The following is a 21,113-nucleotide window of genomic DNA, read 5'->3' on the forward strand; positions in this document are numbered from 1 at the left end:
TTCACTTCTTTCAGTTTCAGTGACCACTGCCTCTCGGGCTGTCGCATCTCTGCCTGGCCCACTGCTACTGCCTCCAGTCTGGGCATCTCTCCAGTTGCCACAGCCCAAGAACCAGCCTTTATTCATCAGAGCTCCACTGTGCATGAATTATTCCTGGGCATATCCTCCTGCTCTCAATCTTATCACCTGTCCATTTAATTTAATTGCCCAAGGCCCCCTTTTTCCCCCTAGCCTTTGGCATCCCGTGGGAGGAGGGGGTCTGAGTATTTATCATAGAATAGGTGAATGAGAAAAGGTGCAAGATGTATCAAAGGAAGGAATGGCTTAGAAAGCTCATGTGGCCTTAAGTAGAGGCTGGGTTAGAAAGCAGGTCTCCGGATGTCCTAAGGCTCTCTTCTCTCAGCTGTCATTTCCCATTTCCAAGACTCACCGGGCTGAGAGTCAGCATCACTCTGTTTTGTTCAGAAGTCTTTAGTGATTTACTAGAGGCAATCATGGAGGAAGGCAAAAACACTGGGCTGTGAGTCAGCGCTTGCAGCCTGCCCTACTAACTAAGCCTTTGTGCATGCGTGCTCAGTCACTCAGTCGATCTGACTCTTTGCGACCCCCATGGACTGTAGCCCGCCAGGCTCCTCTGTCCATGGGATTTCCTAGGCAAGAATACTGGAGTGGGTTGCCATTTCCTTCTCCAGGGGATCTTCCCCACTCAGGGATCGAACTGGCATCTCTGTGTCTCCTGTATTGACAGGATGATTCTTTACCACTGGACCACCTAGGAAGCCCTACAAACCCCATGACCTTTGGAAAATCACTTAGCTTCTGTTGTTGTTGTTGTTTTTTTTAATCTGCAAAGTGAAGATAATAAAAACTGGCCTTCTTATTGATATTTTCTAATCCTGGTCCTGATTGTGGATGATACTCAACTGTGCAGATGCAAAATCCAAATGAGAACACAGATTTCAAAGTGCTCTGTGAATATTGTTATGTGCCAGTAGTATAATGAGGACTCATACTACTTTCATAATTTTCTTGGGTTCTAACAGTGCCTTTATCTTTGTGACACATATGGTGGGCCTCTAGATAGTGAGATGGGTGTGGGAGAAAGAAGCAATGTGAAAATGTTTCTGAGAACTTGTCCAAGTAGGCATATGTGTTATATATGCTTATGATTTATAAAATGACATTAGCTGAGCTTAGCAGATGGATCCTGGCTGTCCTCAATAAGCTCATATTTGTGTTGAAGGCCAAGAACATTTGGAACAAGTTTCTTTGGATGTGAGTTTTCTGAAGTCAGGGTGGCTGGACCAAAATATCTCTAGAGGTTTCTTTAAGCTCCTAGAGGCCATGACCCTATGTCTGTGGCACAAGGAATCATGAAAATCTACATGAGTCCCCACCACGATGAGTCACTACCTTTGACTGGAATTACGTAAAAAGATTCAAAACTAGGCAGCAGTTTTGGGGGGAGGAGGTGTGCTGGTGCTGGTGTAAGGTAAGCATTCGTGTGGAATGGAGGGTGAAATTTGAATTTTCAGGGCCAGGAGATGGGACAAGGGGAAAGATCCACCGGGAGTATTTTTCCAGGCTAGAGACGCTTGGGTTTGGCTCTCATCTCAGAAGAGGTGGCATGGATGAGATGACCGATAACTACTTTATGTCTCTGGAGTCTGTGAATCTTGATCAAGTGAAGCCAGTGGCCTTATATTGGATGGACAAGCAACTTACTATTTTTTTTTCCTCAAAGATGAGGATGACAGAGGACACTTTGAAGGCTGGAGAGAAAATATTGTGGTCAATTCATTTTACTCCTCCCACCCCAACCCCCATATCCACCAAAAGCATTTATTAAAAAAAAATTTTTTTTTTTTTTTAGCTTACAGAATTCAGTGAATGTGTGCTCAATCTCTCAGTCATGTCTGACTCTTTGTGACCCTATGGACTGCAGCCCGCCAGACTCCCCTGTCCATGGAATTTTCCTGGCAAGGATACTGGAGTGGGTTGCTATTTCGTCCTCCGGGAGATATTCTCGACCCAGGGATGGAACCCAAGTCTCCTGCAGCAATTCCATTGGCAGGCGGATTCTTTATCGCTGAGCCACCTGACAAGCCACAGAATTCAGTGAGAAACTTCAAATAAGAATAAGCGGAGGGACTTCCCTGGTGGTCCAGTGGTTAAGACTCTATGCTTCTACTTCTGGGGGCATTGTTCAATCCCTGGAACACTCCTCCCCCCACACACAAAAAATATCCTCATTCATCACAGTAGGTCATTCTATGGGATTGCAAGTAAAATAATAAACAATATAAAAAAAATAGTGGAGTAGAAACTGAACGTCCTTCTGCATTTCCCACCCCTCTGCCCAGTCCAATTCTCCTCTGCAGTGGAAATCACCATCTAAAACTTGGGAGTTGTTCCGCTGCACTTTTTTTGCCCGATACACATTACATGTCACATCATAACCACTTTCTAAATTCAGCAATATGTGCTGTACATCTTTTCATGTCAATATATTCATTCTTCTTTTTAAACAAAAATATACTTTTCATTAAATTATTTATACCACATATGCTCATATTTGCAGAGCAGAGTTAAAAACTATTCACTTCAGGACATCACTTAAAGAAAGACCAACACTTTGCCATACTGATGAGCACTTATTTATTATTATCATCCCACCCGCTTAATGTGCTCCAAGTAGAATGGATCCCAGTCTTGGATGTTGCAGATTTCAGAACCCTGGGGCTCCAAGCTCCAATTAACTTTTGCTAATTAAATGTTCTCTTCCATTCTTTTGCAAGAGGGAGACACTTTTCTGGCTCTAACTTCAGGCAGTTTCTCTTAGTTCTGGGGGAGAAATAACATTGCAGTTCACACATGAAATCCAGAAAGCTTCTTCCCATTATGGCAAGCTCAATGACTGACTATGTCCTCAGAAGAAAGCGTCTCTTTCTTTTTTTCTTTTCCCATTATATCTTAAGATCTTGGATTTGGGGCATTTAGAAAACATCTGGCCTGTTCACTGACCTCCCATGTAGAAAACACATTTCCTGTCACAGGTCAGGAATACCAGTTGATGGTTATCAGTTCCTAGTAGCAGTTGATGGATCCGTGAGATGGCTTTATGTGCTCAGCACTGTGCTGTGAGTTTGAAGACATGTGTAATAGAAAACATGGTCCTTGTCGTTAAGGAGCTTACAATCTAGTCAGGGAGAGCCAAAAAAAAAGCTGCGAGGAATACAGAAATGATGACGATGTCTTTCTTGCTGAGCAGGGCACACTCTTTCGGAGGAGATTACGAACGTGCAATAAAAGTGAAGAGATACATGAGTCTCCTGACAAAGAAAAGCCCTTGCTGAGCTAGAGGCTGTGGCTGAGAAAGACTGAGGGGAGAGGCCGAGAAGAAATGAGTGACAGAGGGACATGACATCCCCGGAGAAGGTCTGGATGTGATACAGTGGTCCTCAGAAAGAAATCGGATGGCGTGGAGTGGGACAGACACTGCCCCAGGGGCTTAATCAGGCATCGTGGGTGGCCTGAGTGCCGGAGAGGCCCAGGCCCAGAGGCTGCTGCAGGGCCTACCACTGACCACTGCACCTGGCAGGGGCACCGGTCCTGGTGTGGGAGACAGCTGTCCTCAGGAAAAACAGAGAGAACGATGGTGTGAACCTTCATTTGACTGGGGAATATTCTCAGACACCTTGAGGGGGCCAAGCTGCCCTCCTCATCAATTAATAAGAATGTTAGGTAAGGTCCCTCTTCTCAGACTTCCAATTTGTGGACCAGGAAGTGTCTGAAAGATTCACAGAAAAAATTCTAGAAACAGTCACAACTGCATGTGAAATCAACTCACATTCTAGTCACCGTTCTTCCATGGGTTCCTTTAGTCTCGCTCTTTTGGTAAAATTCTGGTTTCCAGTACTCATTCAGTGGTAAATTGCAAACTTCTATTTCCCTTCATTTTTCAACTTTACTGATTTTCTATACATATTAGATAGAATTCCCTTTTATAAATCGGTGTACTTTGCCATGAAAAGTAAAAACTAAACTAACTATTCTGAATGCTTCTTCTCAGGAAATTAATGATGACACAGTCTCGAGTTTTCAGTGGAGAGGTTGGGGCAAAGAGTTCACACAGTGACATGAAAATGTGTTGTTCCCACTCATGGTTAGTCGGGATGGAGACCCTGGTTTTAGGAAGAGGTATTTGATAGTGTTGCTCTGAAGAAGATGCTGGAAGGTACTCCGAGAGGTCCCCACATCCTGCTCCCAGGCTATGCCAAACCTTAATTTAATTCCACAATCATGGGTTTATTTCCTGAAGAAGAATCTTTAAAAAAAAAACAACAGACTCCATGCATGCGTGCGTACTCAGTCACTTCAGTCATGTCCAACTCTTTGTGACCCCATGGACTGTAGCCTGCCAGGTTCCTCTGTCCATGGGATTCTCCAGGCAAGAATACTGGAGTGGGTTGCCATGCCCTCCTCCAGAGGATCTTCCCAACCCAGGGATCAAACCCGAGTCTCCTCCATCTCCTGCATTGCAGGTGGATTCTTTACCACTGAGCCATCAGGGAAGTCCCCAGACCCAATACTCTGATACAAATATGTTAGTTGCTCAATTGTGTCTGACTCTTTGGAGCCCGTAGACTGTAGCCCACTAGGTTCCTCTGTCCATGGAATTTTCCAGGCAAGAATACTGGAGTGGGTTGCCATTCCCTTCTCCAGGGGGTCTTCCCGACCCAGGAATCGAACCTGGGTCTCCTGCATTGCAGCCAGATTCTTTACCATCTGAACCACTAGGGAAGCCCTAAGATACAAATATATCTTATCTTAAAAGGGTGAGGGCAAACATTTTAATTAATACTTTTAATGTACTTCAACTGAACAGTCATTGAATTTTAAAAATACAGCATAATTTGTCTCCCACTTCCCGACCCATAGTATAATTTTCTCCCATTTGTCCTTTAAAAAAATATTGATATATTTATTTGGGTGTGCTGGCTCTTAGTTGCAGGATCTTTGATCTTCATTGTGGCAGGCAGGATCTTTAGTTGGGACTTGTGAACTCTTATTTGCGGCATGTGGGATCTAGTTCTCTGACCAGGGATTGAACTCAGGCCTCTTGCACTGGGAACATGGAGTCTTAGCCACTGGACCACCAGGAAAGTCCCTTCTCCCATCTGTCTCTAATCCATCTTTCATCAGTTATTTAGATACTCTCTTCTCTAAGCTTTAGCCTTTCTCCCCAGTCCAAGGCAAACCACATTCTACCCTGGCCTGAATTAGCTACTTTCTTTCTTAGTTCACCCTTGAATATCCTCCTGCCCACAACTAAGCTTTCAGCACAAGAAAGCGGGGGGGAGGGGGGTTGCTCAAGGAGGGAGGGGCATCTTGACACCGCTGCCTTCTCACTCCGGGGGCCGCTTCCCTGTCAGCACCCTCTTCAGGGCGCCCTGGACATCGGGGTTCCGGAGGCTGTAGATGAGTGGGTTCAGCATGGGGCTGACGATAGTGTTGAGGATGCCAATGCCCTTGTCCTTGTCTGAGGAGGACACGGAGCCCAGGCGCATGTAGCTGAAGAAGCCGGTTCCATAAAAGATGCCGACCACAGTGAGGTGGGAGCCACATGTGGAGAAGGCCTTCTTCCTGCCCTCCGCCGAGCGGATCCGCAGGACTGCAGCTGCCACGTGGGCGTAGGACACCGAGATGAAGATCATGGGGACCACCCCCATGAAGGTGGCCCCCACAAAAAGAAGCTGCCCATTGAGGTGGATGCTGGAGCAGGAGAGCTGGAAAAGGGGCGGGAGGTCACAGTAGAAGTGGTTGACCACGTTAGGGCCGCAGAAGTCCAGCACGGACACAGCCACTGTGTGGGTCAGAGCATTGATGAAGGAGATGGAGAAGCAGACGGCCACCAGGGCTCCCTGGACGTCACGGCTCATGCGGATGCTGTAGGTGAGGGGCTGGCAAATGGCCAGGTAGCGGTCATAGGCCATGGCTGTCAGGAGGTGACAGTCCACACCAGCCAGGAGGTGGAAAAAGAAGAGCTGTGAGATGCAGGCTGCATAGGGAACTCGGCATTGGTGGGTCAGGAGACAGGCCAGCATGGGAGGAATGGTGACAGTGATGCACCCAATGTCCAGCAGAGAAAGGTTCCCCAGGAAGTAGTACATGGGGGTATGGAGTTTGGGCTCCACAAAGATGGAGGCCAGGATACTCAAGTTGCCCCCGACCGTGATCACATAGGCAAAGAGGAAGATGGCAAAAAGGATGGGTTGCAGTTCTGTGTTCTCTGTTAGGCCAAGAAGGATGAATTCCGTGACCACAGTCTTGTTGCCCCAGGCACTTGGCTCCATAGGCCACTGCTGAAAGATGTAGAGCAAGAAAATGTGGACCTGCTGAAAGGGGGAGAGAGGTACATGGAGGCACTTAATCTGTGTCTGCTGGATGCTGGGATAATAGGGCATGTACATTTATTGATGGAATGGGTACTGGATTAGAGCTTGAGCAGGATCCCCATGGCCCTTACAATGCTAGACATTAACTCTTGAATTTCCAGCTCAGGTTGAGATCCAGAGGATCTCAGGAAAGGGGCTGGAACAGAGGAAACTGCTCTGAGGACCCAGGATGGTGGCTATTGATCAAAATGGGATGGAAGGATTTCACTATTTTAACAACTATGAAGGTTGTATCAGTGTAGAGTGATTGACCTTAGGAAATGTCATCACAGGCGGATTTTCCTAAGTTAACATTAAGGCACAGCCAATCTGGGTATGAACTGACAGCAGTGTCTCATGACACAGTGACAAGAGTTCAGCCTTGCTCTGAGCAGAGGTTCATCTCTCTCCTGGATGCATCTGTCTACTCCCACTTCTCCAGTCATCCCCACCCTGCCTCTCCATGCAAGGTTCAGTGTGTCTCAGGTCCTGTGGTCCAATTTGCCTTAAGTAATTCTTTCTCTACACAAAAACGTTCACAGTCTCTCTCTCTTTCTCCCTCCCTCCCATCCTCCCCTCTTCCCTCCTTCCTTCTGTCTCTCTCTCTCCCTTTCTTTCTCCTGGTATATAAGGACAATTCAGCACAGTGGAAAGAGCTGTGGAGTTAACAGTCCAGATGCTTGTGTTATAAACAAGCTTCTACTACTAACTAGCATCAGGACTTTGGAGAAAGGATAACAGAATGGGGAAAAAAGATAAAAGGAAGGGAGGAAGGAGAGAAAGAAGGAAGGAAAAAATAGGAAGCCAACATTTACTTGAATATAAACTTTTGCCAAATATTTTACTCTATTTAAATTTCACAGAAATTCTTGAAGATAGGTGATCATTTTAAAATGAGAAAAGGGAAACTCAAAAATTATATCCTGTTTTAAGTACACATATGTAAGAGTTTGTTCTGGAGAACTTGTATTTTGTGCTTTTATTTTTTCCAACCCCTTTGCCAATATCTCAGTATCTATCTATCATCTATCCATATGTCCATCCATTTTCCCTTCTGCAATATAAAAGGCTGTATTGTATTATCTCTAAGTTTACTTAGAGGTATTTGTTGTTCAGTCACTAAGTCGTGTTCAACTCTTTGTGACTTCATGAACTGCAGTACAGCAGGCTTCTCTGTCTTTCACTATCTCCCAGAGTTTGGTCAAACTCATGTCCATTGAATCAGTGATGCCATTCAACCATCTCATCCTCTCTTGCCCCCTTTTCCTCCTGCCTTCAATCTTTCCCAGCATCAAGGTCTTTTCCAATGAGTCTGCTCTTCGCATCTGCTCTTGGCCAAAGTATTGGAGCTTCAGCTTTAGCATCAGTCCTTTCAATGAATATTCAGGATTGATTTCCGTTAGGATTGACTGGTTTGATCTCCTTGCTGTCCAAAAGACTCTCAAGAGTCCTCTCCAGCATCAGAATTTGGAACCATCAATTCTTTGGAGCTCAGCCTTCTTAATGGTCCAGCTCTCACATTCGTACGAGTACTGGAAAAACCATAGATTTGACTAGACAGACTTTTGCTGGCAAAGTGATGTCTCTGCTTTTTAATATGCTGTAAGATGTTATAAATATTGATTTCTCTGCCCCATCAACCTAAATACCCACCCTTGGCTCTCCCCAGACTTTTCACTTCCCCATTCTTGACCCTAATCTCTTCTCTTCTGACTTCTTCTATTTGCCAGCTCTGCCCTTCATTCTTCTTGTCACTAAGAGTAAAGAGCATCACCATTGTATTTCACCAGCACTCCCTAAATCCAATGATCACTCAGTCCTTTATTCTCTAGCACCAAGGGAAAGGCTACCTGAAGATCATGTGGGATCTTCATCCACACTTACTCATGAAGGAAGGAAATCAGGAGCCCTGGAGCAGAGGCACTTACCTTTCTACTCCAAGTTCCCAGGTAGAGAGTTTTTGTAGAGAGGGGAGCGAATGCTAAGCTGACCCAAAGTAGCCTGTCTCCAGAAGCCTTATAAAGGGAGTGACGCAGGGGCTGAGAGAGTGTGTCTTGGTGCTCTCTCTGCATTTGGGAGCTAACAAGCCCTTAGGGGCCCTAAAAATGATACACTCCCCAGGGATTGCACAAGAAGCCAGAGGCAGACAACCTCAGTCCTTCAGTCCTTAAGAGTTTCTCTCATCTGCCTAGTATGCTGGACTTTAATAAAGGAACATTAGAGTCATAACTTCATTCCAGGCTCCTAATGCTCTTGAGAAAGGATACAGTTTCCATATTACTGATGGGAAAAATAAGAATCGGAGGGCTTAGTTGACTTGGCAAAACCAGAGAGGGTGTCCCTAGTGAAGCTCAGGCTGGATTCCAGATTCAATGATTCTGGTACTCTTTCTCTCATTTATTTTCTACACTGGGTTTTTAAAGGTATGGCTTTTAAAAGTTTAGGGTCAACATGTATACACTGCTTATTTAAAATAGATAACCAACAAGGACCTACTGTACAACACAAGGAACTCTGCTCAATGTCATGTGGCAGGCTAGATGGGAGAGGAGTTTGACGGAGAATGGATACATGGTTGGGTCACTTTGCTGTGCACCTGAAACTATCACAACATTTTTAATTGGCTATATTCCAATATAAAATAAAAAGTTAAAAAAATAATTCAAGCAAAAAAAAGTAATTACAAAGCTGATAAAAAAGTTGGGTTAACTAAGGTGTGATTTTAATTGTGAAGTTTGATGAGTTTTGATAAAATATATAGTCATGTATCTACCACCTCCATCAATATATGGAACACTCCAACTGCTCCAAAAACTTCCCTTCTGCACCTTTGCAGGCAATCCCCTATCCACACCATAGCCATGGCAACCTCTGATCTGATTTCTTTCCCTATGGTTTTGCTTTTTTTCACAGTGTCACATAAATGGAATCACACATTATGTAGACTTTTTAAATAATTGGATTCATTCTATTAGCATGATCCTTTGGAGATTCATGCATGTTGGTTGTAGTAGTAGTACATTTCACCAAGTCATATTCCATGTATTGCAATTTGCTAAGCTATTTATCAGTTAATGAACATTTGGGTTGTTTCCAGATTTTAGCCATTACAAATAAAGATATAAATATGTTCAGACAATTCTTTGTGTGGAGACATGTTTTCATTTCTCCTTGGAAAATACCTTGGAGTATAACTGCTGAAACATATGTAAGTGGATGTTTAATTTTAAAAGAAACTGTCAAACTGTTTTTCAAAGTGGCTGTACCATTTTGAATTCCTCCCAGCAATGAATGAGATTGCCAGTTGTTCATCAACACTTAATATCATCAGTCTTTTTAATATTAATCCTATTAGGTGTGCAATAGTATCTCACTGTGGTTTAACTTTGTATTTCCTTAATGATATTGAGCATCTTTTCATGTGTTTATTTACCATCTGTATGTCATTGATTATTTATTTAAATAATTTGCTCCCCCTCAATAAAAAATTAGTTGTTTTTCTGCTTCTTATTGAGTTATTTTTTAAACTATATTTTATTAAATATAAAGGATACTAGCCTTTAATCCATGTTTTGCAAATAGATCCTCAGTCTGTGACTTATATTTTCATAAACAGTGTCCTTTGAATAACTAACATTTAAAGTTTTGATGATATCCAATTCATCATTTTTTTCTTTTATGATTCACGACTTTTGTATATTATCTAAGGAATTTTTGTGTTGGTTTGCAAACTGGCTCCACACAGAGAAGGCAAGGAGAGACCAAAGAAAGAGGCAGACCACTCCAGATTGGCAGGTAGTATTTTTCCTGCTACATTTTAGGTACTCAATGAAAGTTTTTGGAATCAATTAATACTTTAACAAAATCGTACTTTTATGGATATAGGTCAGGTTTTGTTTAGTGTCAGGTCCAATTTAGTGACAAGTCTGTACCTCTTTTCTTCTCCCTAGATAGTGCCCTACTGTTGAGACCATCTTTCTTAAAATAAGACAATGTGTGTGGGTGTGTGTGGGTGTGTGTGTTTGTATGTGTGTACTCAGTCGCTCAGTCATGTCTGGCTCTTTGTGACCCCATGGACTGTAGTGTAGCCCATCAGGCTCCTCTGTCTATGGGATTTTCCAGGCAGGAATACTGGAGTGGGTTGCCATTTCCTTCTTCAGGGGATCTTCCCAACCCAGAGATTGAAGCCACTTCTCTTGTGTCTCCTGCATTGGCAGGCAGATTCTTTACCACTGAGCCACCTGGGAACCCCCAAAATTAGACAATAATTCATCCTATTGATATTACTTGAGTGCCTTATGTGCTAGTAGAATTTCCTATAAGTTGATGGTTCAGAAAGAATCAGAAAATTCTAGGAAACACACATACATTACAGATCAAAACTTTTTTCAACAGTGATGACAGCTAGAACATCAAATGTCTGGATCAGGGATAACAAACTGCAGTGCCTACAAGGGCAAGGGAAATGGTGTGGTGAGTTGGAAGCCTGACAAATTGGAGGGTACTGGCCCTCTCTAATGAGGTCTGTAGAAATTTAGTCCTAGATGACTGCTGACAAAGAAGGATGTGGGTCCACTCTTGACAGATTTCACTCTATAAGAGCTGAAAACCACGTGTGCTCAGTTGCTCAGTCGTGTTTGACTCTTTGTGACCCCATGGACTGTAGCCTGCCAGGCTCCTCCGCCCATGAGGATTCTCCAGGCAAGAATACTGGAGTGGGCTGCCATGTCCTCCCTCCTCCAGGGGATCTTCCCAACCCAGGGATTGAATCCAGGTCTCCCTTATTGCAAGCGGCTTCTTTACTACCTGAGCCACCGGGGAAGCTTCCTGATTACTTTGAAGTCTTATAAACTACATGTCTGTGCTCCAGGTAGAGCTGGGGGTCTAAAAACCAGTGAACTCGACAAAGCACACAAAAATGTTTCCTTTCCATTGCTTTTCTAAGTGTAAATTTCCTGACTATCAGAATAACAAATTCACACAGAACCTTTTTCCCAAGGTTCCAAGTGGTGTGTTTAAGTATCAGAGATTCTCCAGAGCCAGCTGCAGCAATTTGAGTGTATACTCACTAACCCCTATCTGTGGGACATGCCTTCTTGGCCTCCTGAATCACTCTGGATAAATCTGCCTCCTGGCAAGGGAAATTTAGCTTTCTGTTTCATACAGTTCTATTTTTTAAAAAAACAAAACTCTTAAGCTATAAAATAAGACTTTAGTAATTAAAGCGATATACCTTGTTCTAGATTGGGAAAATCAGTAATACAAAGGTGTCAGTTCTTCCTAAATTTATACATTGACACTCTGTTAGTAGAAATTTACAAACAGATTTTTAAAATTAATTGGAAGGATGATTATAAGTAGTTGCAGGAATGAGTATGGCAAAGACAGACCAATTCCAGGGAAATAAAAGTAATAAGAAATACCTTAACTACATATTAACTTGTGTTTTAATACCATAATGATTAAGAAGAGCAAAAGAGAGTCCAACAACAGACCTCAAACTAGAAGGATATTTAGTTGATAGTGAAAGGGTGATTTTGTGTCAGTGGGGAAAGAATCAATGAATCTATTCCTTTGAAAATTAAATAAAGGTTCTTTCTAGGTTCATTGCAGCACTCCATCCAACAAGATTATTTCAACCAAAGCACATTCGCTAAGAGAAAGTTGTAAAACCCATTTTATTCTATCCATTCGAAGGAATGCTGTGGAATCTAGAAAAAGATGAATAAGATCTCTATTGAATGTCATGGAAAGATATCCATCTATGTAATTCTGTTATTACTATGTTATCACTATGTTATTAAGTGAAAAAATCAGGTTTTTCTATTTTTACAAATGTATATTAGGTACAAGCTTTTTAAACAATTACAGACTAAATATTAAAATGATTATCTCTGAAATGAACTTATGAGTAATTTTATTCTTTTCATACTTTCTAATTTTTAATAAGCATGAATTTTTATTGCATTATGTAAAAAGATGTTTAAAGCTATAAATGGACTAAATGAAGCAGTTTTCTCCTTTTAGCAATGCAGAAGGAGAGTTCGGTTCTGGTTTATGTCCAAGAAGGCAAAGATCTCCAGTCAGACAGTCAGGGAGACTTTTTAAGGAGAGCTGAAACTCTTTAATTACTGTTACTACACATATTTTTTGTTATTGTCAGCCCAACGTTCTACCTCATCTCTATGGTTTTTCTAAACAATGCCTTGCCCCTCGGATTTTGGTTTTAAACTTTGTTCTCTTTTGTTGGTTTATTTGCTGAAGTCAGTCTTCAGCAATTCCTCTACCAACCTCTTCCAGCTGCTCTGGAACAAACTGTCAGTTTGTTAAAGAAACAAAACTTCTTACTCCATGTTTTTTTTTTTTTTTAATATTTTTCCTATAACACTGACCTTCCTCTTCTTTTATCCCCTCTTTCTTCTTTTTTTTTTTTTAAATAAATTTATTTATTTTAGTTGGGGGCTAATTACTTTACAATATTGTAATAGTTTTTGCCATACATTGACATGAATCAGCCATGGGTTTACATGTGTTCCCCTTCCTGGACCCCCCACCCCCCTCCCCATCCCATCCCTCTGGGTCATCCCATTGCCCCGGACCTGAGCATTTGTCTCATGCATCGAACATGCAATGGTGTTCTGTTTCACATATGATAATATACATGTTTCAATGCTATTCTCCCAGAACGTCCCACCCTCACCTTCTCCCTCAGAGTCCATAAGACTGTTCTATGCATCTGTGTCTCTTATTCTGTCTCGCATATAGGGTTATCGTTACCATCTTTCAAATTCTATATATATGCATTAGTATACTGTATTTATCCCCTCTTTCTTATCTGTCCCATCCATCCCACCTTACAGATACCCTTCTTCTTTGGAATGATGTATTACTTTTAAGAGGCAATAGAGATAGTGCCCACTTAGGTTTAAATCACAGCTCTGACATTCTTTAGGTGTGTGACTTTGGGAAAGTTGCTTAACCTCTCTGAGGTTCAGTAATTTGTAAATCTGTGCCTACTTCATAGGGTTGTTCTGAAGGTTAAATGAGTTAATAGATGTCAGTCACTTAGAAGAGTGGCCTGGCACGTGGTAATCATGATATAAGTAACAGCTACTATTGTTTTTATTGCACTTTCCTTTCTAAGCCAGTTTGATTTGATTTCACCATGTTCACATTCCATTTGCACTAATCACAGTACCTCTTGGAAGCAGTAAGTGGAGCCATGATATTCTTTAAAGCCAGAGCAAGAGATCTCACGTGAGGGGCTGTCTACCTGTGAACACCCGTCTCAGGGCGCCCTGCACATCGGGGTTTCGGAGACTGTAGATGACGGGGTTCAGCATGGGGCTGATGACAGTGTTGAGGATGCCAATGCCCTTGTCCTTGTCTGAAGCCTCCACTGAGCCTAGCCGCATGTAGCTGAAGACGCCTGAGCCGTAGAAGATGCCCACCACGGTGAGGTGGGAGCCACACGTGGAGAAGGCTTTCTTCCTGCCCTCCGCTGAGCGGATCCGCAGGACTGCAGCTGCCACGTGTCCATAGGACACAATGATGAGGAACAAAGGGACCACACCCATGAAGGCTGCTGCTACAAAGAGCAACTGCTCATTGAGCTGGATGCTGGAGCAGGAGAGCTGGAAGAGCTGTGGGAGGTCACAGTAGAAGTGGTTGATCACATTGGGACCACAGAAGTTGAGAGTAGATACAGCAACAGTTTGAGTCAGCGCGTTGGTGAAGGAAAAGACACAGGACATGCCAGCCAGGGCTCGCTGGATTCCCCAGCTCATGCGGGTGCTGTAGGTGAGGGGCTGGCAGATGGCCAGGTAGCGGTCGTAGGCCATGACGGTCAGCAGGAAGCAGTCCACCCCGGCCAGGAGGTGGAAGAAGAAGAGCTGCAAGAGGCAGGACTGATAGAGAATGCTTCTGTTATTGGACAGGAAATGCCCCAGCATGGCAGGGACAGTGACACTTATGCACCCAACATCTAGCAGGGACAGGTTCCCCAGGAAGAAGTACATGGGGGTGTGGAGTTTGGGTTCAGTGAGGATGGCAGCCAGGATGCTGAAATTGCCCCCCACAGTAGCTACATAAGCGAGAAGGAAGATGACGAAGAGGATGGGCCGTAGAGCTGGGGTCTTCGTGAGGCCCAGCAGGACAAACTCAGTGACAACTGAATCATTTCCTGAGGCTCCCAGATCCATGACTCTCTCCCACCGGCAGCAGAACCGAGCAAAGCTAGAAGGTGCCAATGGTGACAAATGGAGAATTAGACCTTTTTTTTTTTAACTGGAGTATAATTGCTTTTCAATGTTGTGTTAGTTTCTGCTGCACAACAAAGTGAATCAGCTCTATGTATACATACATCTCCTCCCGCTGGAGTCTCCCTCCCACGCCACCCACCATCCACCCCTCTAGGTCATCACAGAGCACCAAGTTTGGGCTCCAAAGTATTGACCTTCTACTGAATGAGAAAAATGTAAAAGGAGCTTTTGAGCAGTGTGAGTTTCCAGGCTTAAGATCCAGGTGGGGTGAGAGGATACCCAACTCAGCTGCCTCCCTGGATGCCCAGTTGAGCGCTCTCACAGGCCAGATAAGCAGACACCAAGACTCCGAATTCTCTTCTCCAACTCCACCACCACTTGGCTTCTTGCTCTTCTGTCTCCTGGTTCTAACTGCACATCATCCAACACACATACTGTCATGGACCTGGTGGCCACATGAGGCTAAAGACTTTTATGGTGCTGTGACCTGCCCACATGCTTGATCACTTACATAATGTTTTCCTTTTCCCACCCCTGGGTGGTCACACTAATAAAACACACAGTGATCCACCACAACCTCTGGCTGAAGGATGGATATTGAAGTCACTCACACGGAGTCTACTTCAAATGGGAAGAGGCTGGAGTTGGAGCTTCCTGGGTAGGGAGGCACAGGGTGGGTGAGGGGTAGAGGGGTGGCGTGTGGGTGAGGGGTGGGAAAAAGGCATAAGGCATGAGTAGAGGAAAATGTTTTCTGATGATTAAGAATAATGTCAAGTCCACAAAGGGTCAACCTCCATCTAATGGTCCAACCTTTTCTGCGTGTACATGTTCTGACCATCAGCTCCATCTCTCCAGATAGGAACTGGTTTTCATTCTAAATCTGCTCCGGACTTAACTATCTGGTAACAGCCTTGCTCCCCTCCAAGTTAGTGAGGCTTTAAACCTTGGTTAAAACTGACTTCTCCCTGTCTCTAACCTTTACATTCAAGCGACTGAGTCCCACCTTTTTTTCAGGAGAAGGGAGAAGCCATTATTTTGCTTGTATGAAATCCAAGTTGGGAGCATGCAGTGAGGGGTCTTGGCACCCACCCAGTCAAGGGGCTGAACACATCTTGGGCAAACAGCAGGGAACAGTCATGCTGGCCCAAAGACCTCCAAGTGGGACTAGCTTATCAAGGACACAGAAACAAGGAGATAAACAATTCATGTGACATCACCCTCACAGTGGGATTTTTCTCCACCCAATTGTTACCCCGGAGGCCTCAGAAATTAGACTTTCCAGGGGGAGCAAAAGCTGGATAAACAGACATAATGATCTCTAGTATCTTTAAAATGTTCTGGACTTTTCTGAAAATGTTTCCAAATATGACCTTCATGGACTCAGCAGCATTCATTCATTTATTTAACAAAAATATTTTTGAGCAATTACTGTGAACTGACATTCTTTCTAAGTCTTTTTTTTTTTTTGTAAATTTTAAACTTTTTATTTTATATTGGAGTACAGCCAATTGACAATGTTGTGATAGTTTCAGGTTCACAGCAAAGTGACCTAGCCATATCCATTTTCCCCCAAACTTCCCTCCCATCCAGCTTGCCACATGACATTGAGCAGAGCTCCCCTTGTTATATAGTAGGTCCTTGTTTTGTTACCATTTTAAATATAGTAGTGGGTATATGTTGATCCCAAACTTCTGCCTATCCCTTCCCCCCATCCTTCTCTCCCTTGTAACCATCTCAGCACTTTATGGAGTTAAAATAAATCTCAGAGAGTCTTAAAAGGCAGTTAAGCTTACACTGCATTGGAGGTGGAGTTGGGACTTTGGATTTCTGATTTACTCCAGCCTACCATCTTGGGAGAGGAGGAGCAGTGACTTGTGACATCCTAGCCTTGCCTGCCATGTGGGGCTGGGGGCGGGGGGAATTGGAGCAGGATTTGCTCCTATCTCACCCACTCCATCATCTCACAAGGTCACTTCACACATCCTGTCACTACTGCCATCCTCAAACCCAGCTCTTCTTCTAGTCTCAAACAAATATCTTGCCCTTCCTCCACTCCTGTAGCTTACTCCAGACCCTCTACTGTCCTGACCCTGAATGTTTTCTAGCTTTGCGCCCTCAACTTCATGAGTGAAGACAAAGGTTTGGAGTATCTTCTAGACCCAGACCACTCTACTTTTGCTCCTAAAGTGGCTTGAGGCATTTAAAAAATATTAATGATTCCTAATTAATGTCAGAGTCACTTCTTTCTTGGTGAGCTGTTGGAGATATTTAACTTCCTGAGAAGCACTCTGGTGTGGTGGAGCAGCCCTCTTCTTGCTATGTCTCAGCAGTTTAGGACATCGTTTTCACTTCAGTTACTTCTAATCCCAGCTGGCTGTTGAGTCTGACTTCACTAGGCCACTTTGGTGATGAAATAAAGTGATCTGGATCTCAATTTTGACTCCAAAAAAAAAAGAAAGGAAAAAAAAAAAAAGAGAGAATGCTTTCCCACTGGCTCTCATTAGCGAGTTTGAGAGAAGTTCTTCGCAGGATCAATGGAAGAGCCTCACAGTGACTCAGGACTGCCAGAGGCCAAGGAGACATTGACAGGGAATTAGAATGAGTTGACATCTCTACTGACAGCTGTCCACAAAAGGAACTTCAAGGTTCCAGGACCCAAACTGAACCTTTTACTACCCGATACTATCTTGCTACAAGTCAAGACTTCAGCTCCCAACTAGATAAAAAATGCTATAATGTTTCTCTTTCTGATTATTTTTTATTTCATTAATAATGCTTTGGGCATTCATTTTTATTTTTAACATGTTTCATAAATAAAACACTTATATAACAATGTTGCAAAAGCAGTGGTATTCTCAGTTTGAGAATGAGTTACTTCACCTTAGAAGTTAGATAAATATGGCAGTGACGGAAGGTCTTACTGAGGTCAGTTTGCCTGAGAGATGGAAGAGCTTCCCAGAAGAGGGTGCAGGGCATTGACATGCCCAAGGCCAAACGTAATGGGTGGGATATCAGTGCAAGTGTGTGCATGCTCAGTTGTGTCCAGCTCTGCGACCCCATGCACTGTAGCCTACCAGGCTCTTCTGTGCCTAGAATTTTCCAGGCAAAAATACTAGAGTGAGTAGTCCTGTCTTACTCCAGGGCATCTTCCTGACTAGGATCGAACCCTCATCTCCTAGGTCTACTGCTTTGGCAGGTGGATTCTTTACCACTGTGCCCCCTGGGAAGCCCCTTAGAATATCAGAGGGAACCTCATCTCCTGATAACATTTCCTCCCTAGCATCACCTCCAGATTCACACTGGGTCAAGGAAGAGAGTTTCAATAAAGGGATGGTGAATATAAAATTTTCTTGATTATTCCCTTATTGGTAGGTAAGTTAAATTTTCCCTTTATTATGGCTCTCCTACATTTAGAACAGATTCCTAGAATTAGTTTGAAAGGTAATAAAAACTGGTATATTTAATAGCAAGATATTTAGCCAGATCTTCTCTTTAGTGACAGACTGGGACTTCCCTGGTGGTCCAGGGGTTAAGACTTTGCCTTCCAGTGCAGGGGGTGAGGGTTCAGTCCCTGATTGGGGAGCTAAGATCCCACATGCTTTCAGCGAAAAAGCCAGAACAAAAACAGAAGCAATTTTGTAACAAATTCAATTAAGACTATGAAAATGGTCCATATCAAAAAAAAAATATTAAAAAAATGACAGACAGTTTTCCCCTAATATTTTATTGTAAAAATTTTAGAGCACATTGTAAAGTTTAAAAATTATACAATGAACACCCATGTACCTATCATTTAGACTTTACCATTATATTTGGTCTTTATATAAATGGAATCCTTCAATAGCTATTCTTCTTTGACTTGTTTATTTTACTATTATGTTTGTATGATTCTCATATTAGTATCTACAGCTATTGCTCATTTATTTTTTTTAAGGCTGTATAGCATTGCAGGCTATTAATTCACCAAAGTTTATCATTTCTTTTCTGTTTCAAGGTATTTTGCTTCTTTAAGATATTTTGCTTCTGTGAACACTGTTGTACATATTTCTTGGTGCACACATGCAAGAACTTCTGTATAATTGTTAATTAGAAATAGAGTTTGTGCATCTTCAGATTTAAAGGATAAATTCAAATTGTTTCCCAAAGGATTTATACCACTTTAGGGTCTTAGCAGTTGTGTATAAGATTTTTTAAAATTCTATATTCTCATTAAAACTTGCCATTATCTCATTTCTTTATTTAGACCGATATAGTGTGAAATGGTGTCTCCACTGTGATTTTAATTTGCATTTGGTAGATCACAAATAAGGCTGAACTTCCTTTCACTGGCCATTTGTGTTTCCTCTTTTGTTCATATCCTTTGTCTGTTTTCTATCAGATCCGTTGTATTTTTTTTATTGAGTGTAGAAGTCTGGATATATTTTGGATACTCTAGGAGAGCTATATACATATTGCAAGTCTCTTTTACTTTTTAAAACATTTTTATGTATGTATTTATTTATTTATTTTTGTCTGTGCTGGGTCTTCATTGCTGTGTGGGCTCTCCTTTGGTTGCAGCTAGCTGGGGCTACTCTCAGTGGCTTCTCATTGTGGTGGCTTCTCTTGTTGCAGAGCATGGGCTCTAGGGCACCTGGGCTTTAGTAGTTGGTGTACATGGGCTTAGTTGCCCTGAGGCATGTGGAATCTTCCCAGACTAGGGATCGAACCCACGGCCCCTGAACTAGCAGGCGGATTCTTAACCTCTGGACCACCAGGGAAGTCCACAAGTCTCTTTTAATTTGTAACTGTATTTTCACTTTAAAAAAGTTATCCTGTGGTGTGTAGAGATTTTTACATTTTAATGCAGGCAAATCTCTCAGTCTTTTTAAAAAGACTAAAGCTTTGTGGACTTCTTTTTTTTTTTTAATTATTTCTTGGCCAAACCACGCAGCATGTGGGATCTTAGTTCCCAGACCAGGGATTGAACCTGCATCCCCTGCTCTGGGAGCATGGAGTCTTAACCACTAGACTGCCATGGAAGTCCCTTTTTGAACTTCTTTAAGAATGACTGAACTCCCAGAAGATCATGAAGGTATTCCATAGACTATTTTTACAGTTTGAACATCTTTAATCTTCAATATAAGTATCTCATTCTCCTGAAACTGATTTTTGTGCATGGAGAAAGACAGTGATGTCATTTTTCCTATGGCTATCTGATCACCCCAGCATCGTTTATTGAAAGGCACGTCCTCTTCGTACTGCTCTGTTGGCTGCCCATGTCACATACCAAATTCTCACATATTACTTTCAGACTCTCTAATTTGTTCATTTGCTTCATTCCTCTGACGTGCTCAGTCGGCTCAGTCATGTCTGACTCTTTTGTGATTCTTTGGACCGTAGCCCGCCAGGCTCCTCTGTCCATGGGATTTCCCAAACAAGAATACTGGAGTGGCTTACCATTTCATTCTCCAGGGGATCTTCCCGACCCAAGGATCGAATCTGTGTCTCCTTCATCTCTTGCGTTGTAGGCGGATTCTTTACCTACTGAGCCATCAGGGAAGCCTGTTCTCTTGTTTTGCTCAAATACGGCATAATCTTAATTACTATACCTTAAAAAACATGTTGTGATGCCTTATAGGGCAGGCAGGAGCAGTTTAGTGTGACAGTAAGAGAGTCATACCGTGGCTGGCAGCAGCTTTTAGCTAGAATTAGAGGCCAGAGTTGAGAACTGGGCTTGGACAGAAAGAGCACAGCTTGGACAGAAAGCCTCAAGCTCATCCATGGCATGACAGGTACCAGGCAACTGTGAGATAGACAGCAAGCATCGGAAGATGAAATATGCCCACGAACACTTTTGCAAATGGCTAATATCCTATAAACGGAAGCATCATGTACAGTTGACCATGAAGGAGCTGAAAAAGGTTGGCACCAACATAGAAGTCCATCTTGGCAGCAGAGACAGAGTCAACGGGGCATATGACATGGCTGCTGCTGCTGCTGCTAAGTCGCTTCAGTCATGGCCAACGACACAGTAGGTGCTTATTGAAAAAGTTGGAAGAAGAGAGGGCTTCCCTGGTAGCTCATCTGGTAAAGAACCTGTCTGCCAATGCAGGCAATGCAGAGACATGGGTTTGATCCCTGGATCAGGGAGATCCCCTGGAGAAGGAAATGGTAACCAACTCCAGTAAGGATGGAAAGTTTTCTAGAAAGTTGTTAAAACCATATTATGGGGTTTGAGATCCAGCTCTGTTACATCCTAGTTGTGCAGCATTAAGCAAGTTACTAAACCTCACCAAGCCTCAGTTTCCTCCTCTGCATTGTGGGGAAAATAACAAAGTTACTTTAGAGTTATTGGGAGGATTAAGGAACTTAACACATTAAAATGTAGAAAATATTAGCGATTGATATTATTATTATTATTTGTTGATCCCCAGAT

General features: G+C 42.9%; 3 protein-coding genes across 3 annotated transcripts in view; all 3 read right to left on the reverse strand.

The window, feature by feature from the left end:
* OR1R1 (olfactory receptor family 1 subfamily R member 1) overlaps positions 1 to 21,113 on the reverse strand; it is a 188,685-nt gene that overhangs the window by 24,639 nt on the left and 142,933 nt on the right. The window lies entirely within an intron of this gene.
* Positions 5,409 to 6,356, reverse strand: LOC145543277 (olfactory receptor 3A10). The gene has a single exon (XM_081584323.1). The coding sequence runs from the start codon at positions 6,354 to 6,356 to the stop codon at positions 5,409 to 5,411; it is 948 nt and encodes a 315-aa protein (XP_081440449.1).
* On the reverse strand, positions 13,691 to 14,638 carry LOC145540982 (putative olfactory receptor 3A4). Its single transcript, XM_081576143.1, has one exon. It carries the CDS (start codon positions 14,636 to 14,638, stop codon positions 13,691 to 13,693), a length of 948 nt encoding a protein of 315 aa, XP_081432269.1.

This window comes from Giraffa tippelskirchi, chromosome 3 (assembly GCF_054371585.1).
Source record: "Giraffa tippelskirchi isolate mGirTip1 chromosome 3, T2T-mGirTip1v1.2.pri, whole genome shotgun sequence".
NCBI classification, from domain to species: domain Eukaryota; kingdom Metazoa; phylum Chordata; class Mammalia; order Artiodactyla; family Giraffidae; genus Giraffa; species Giraffa tippelskirchi.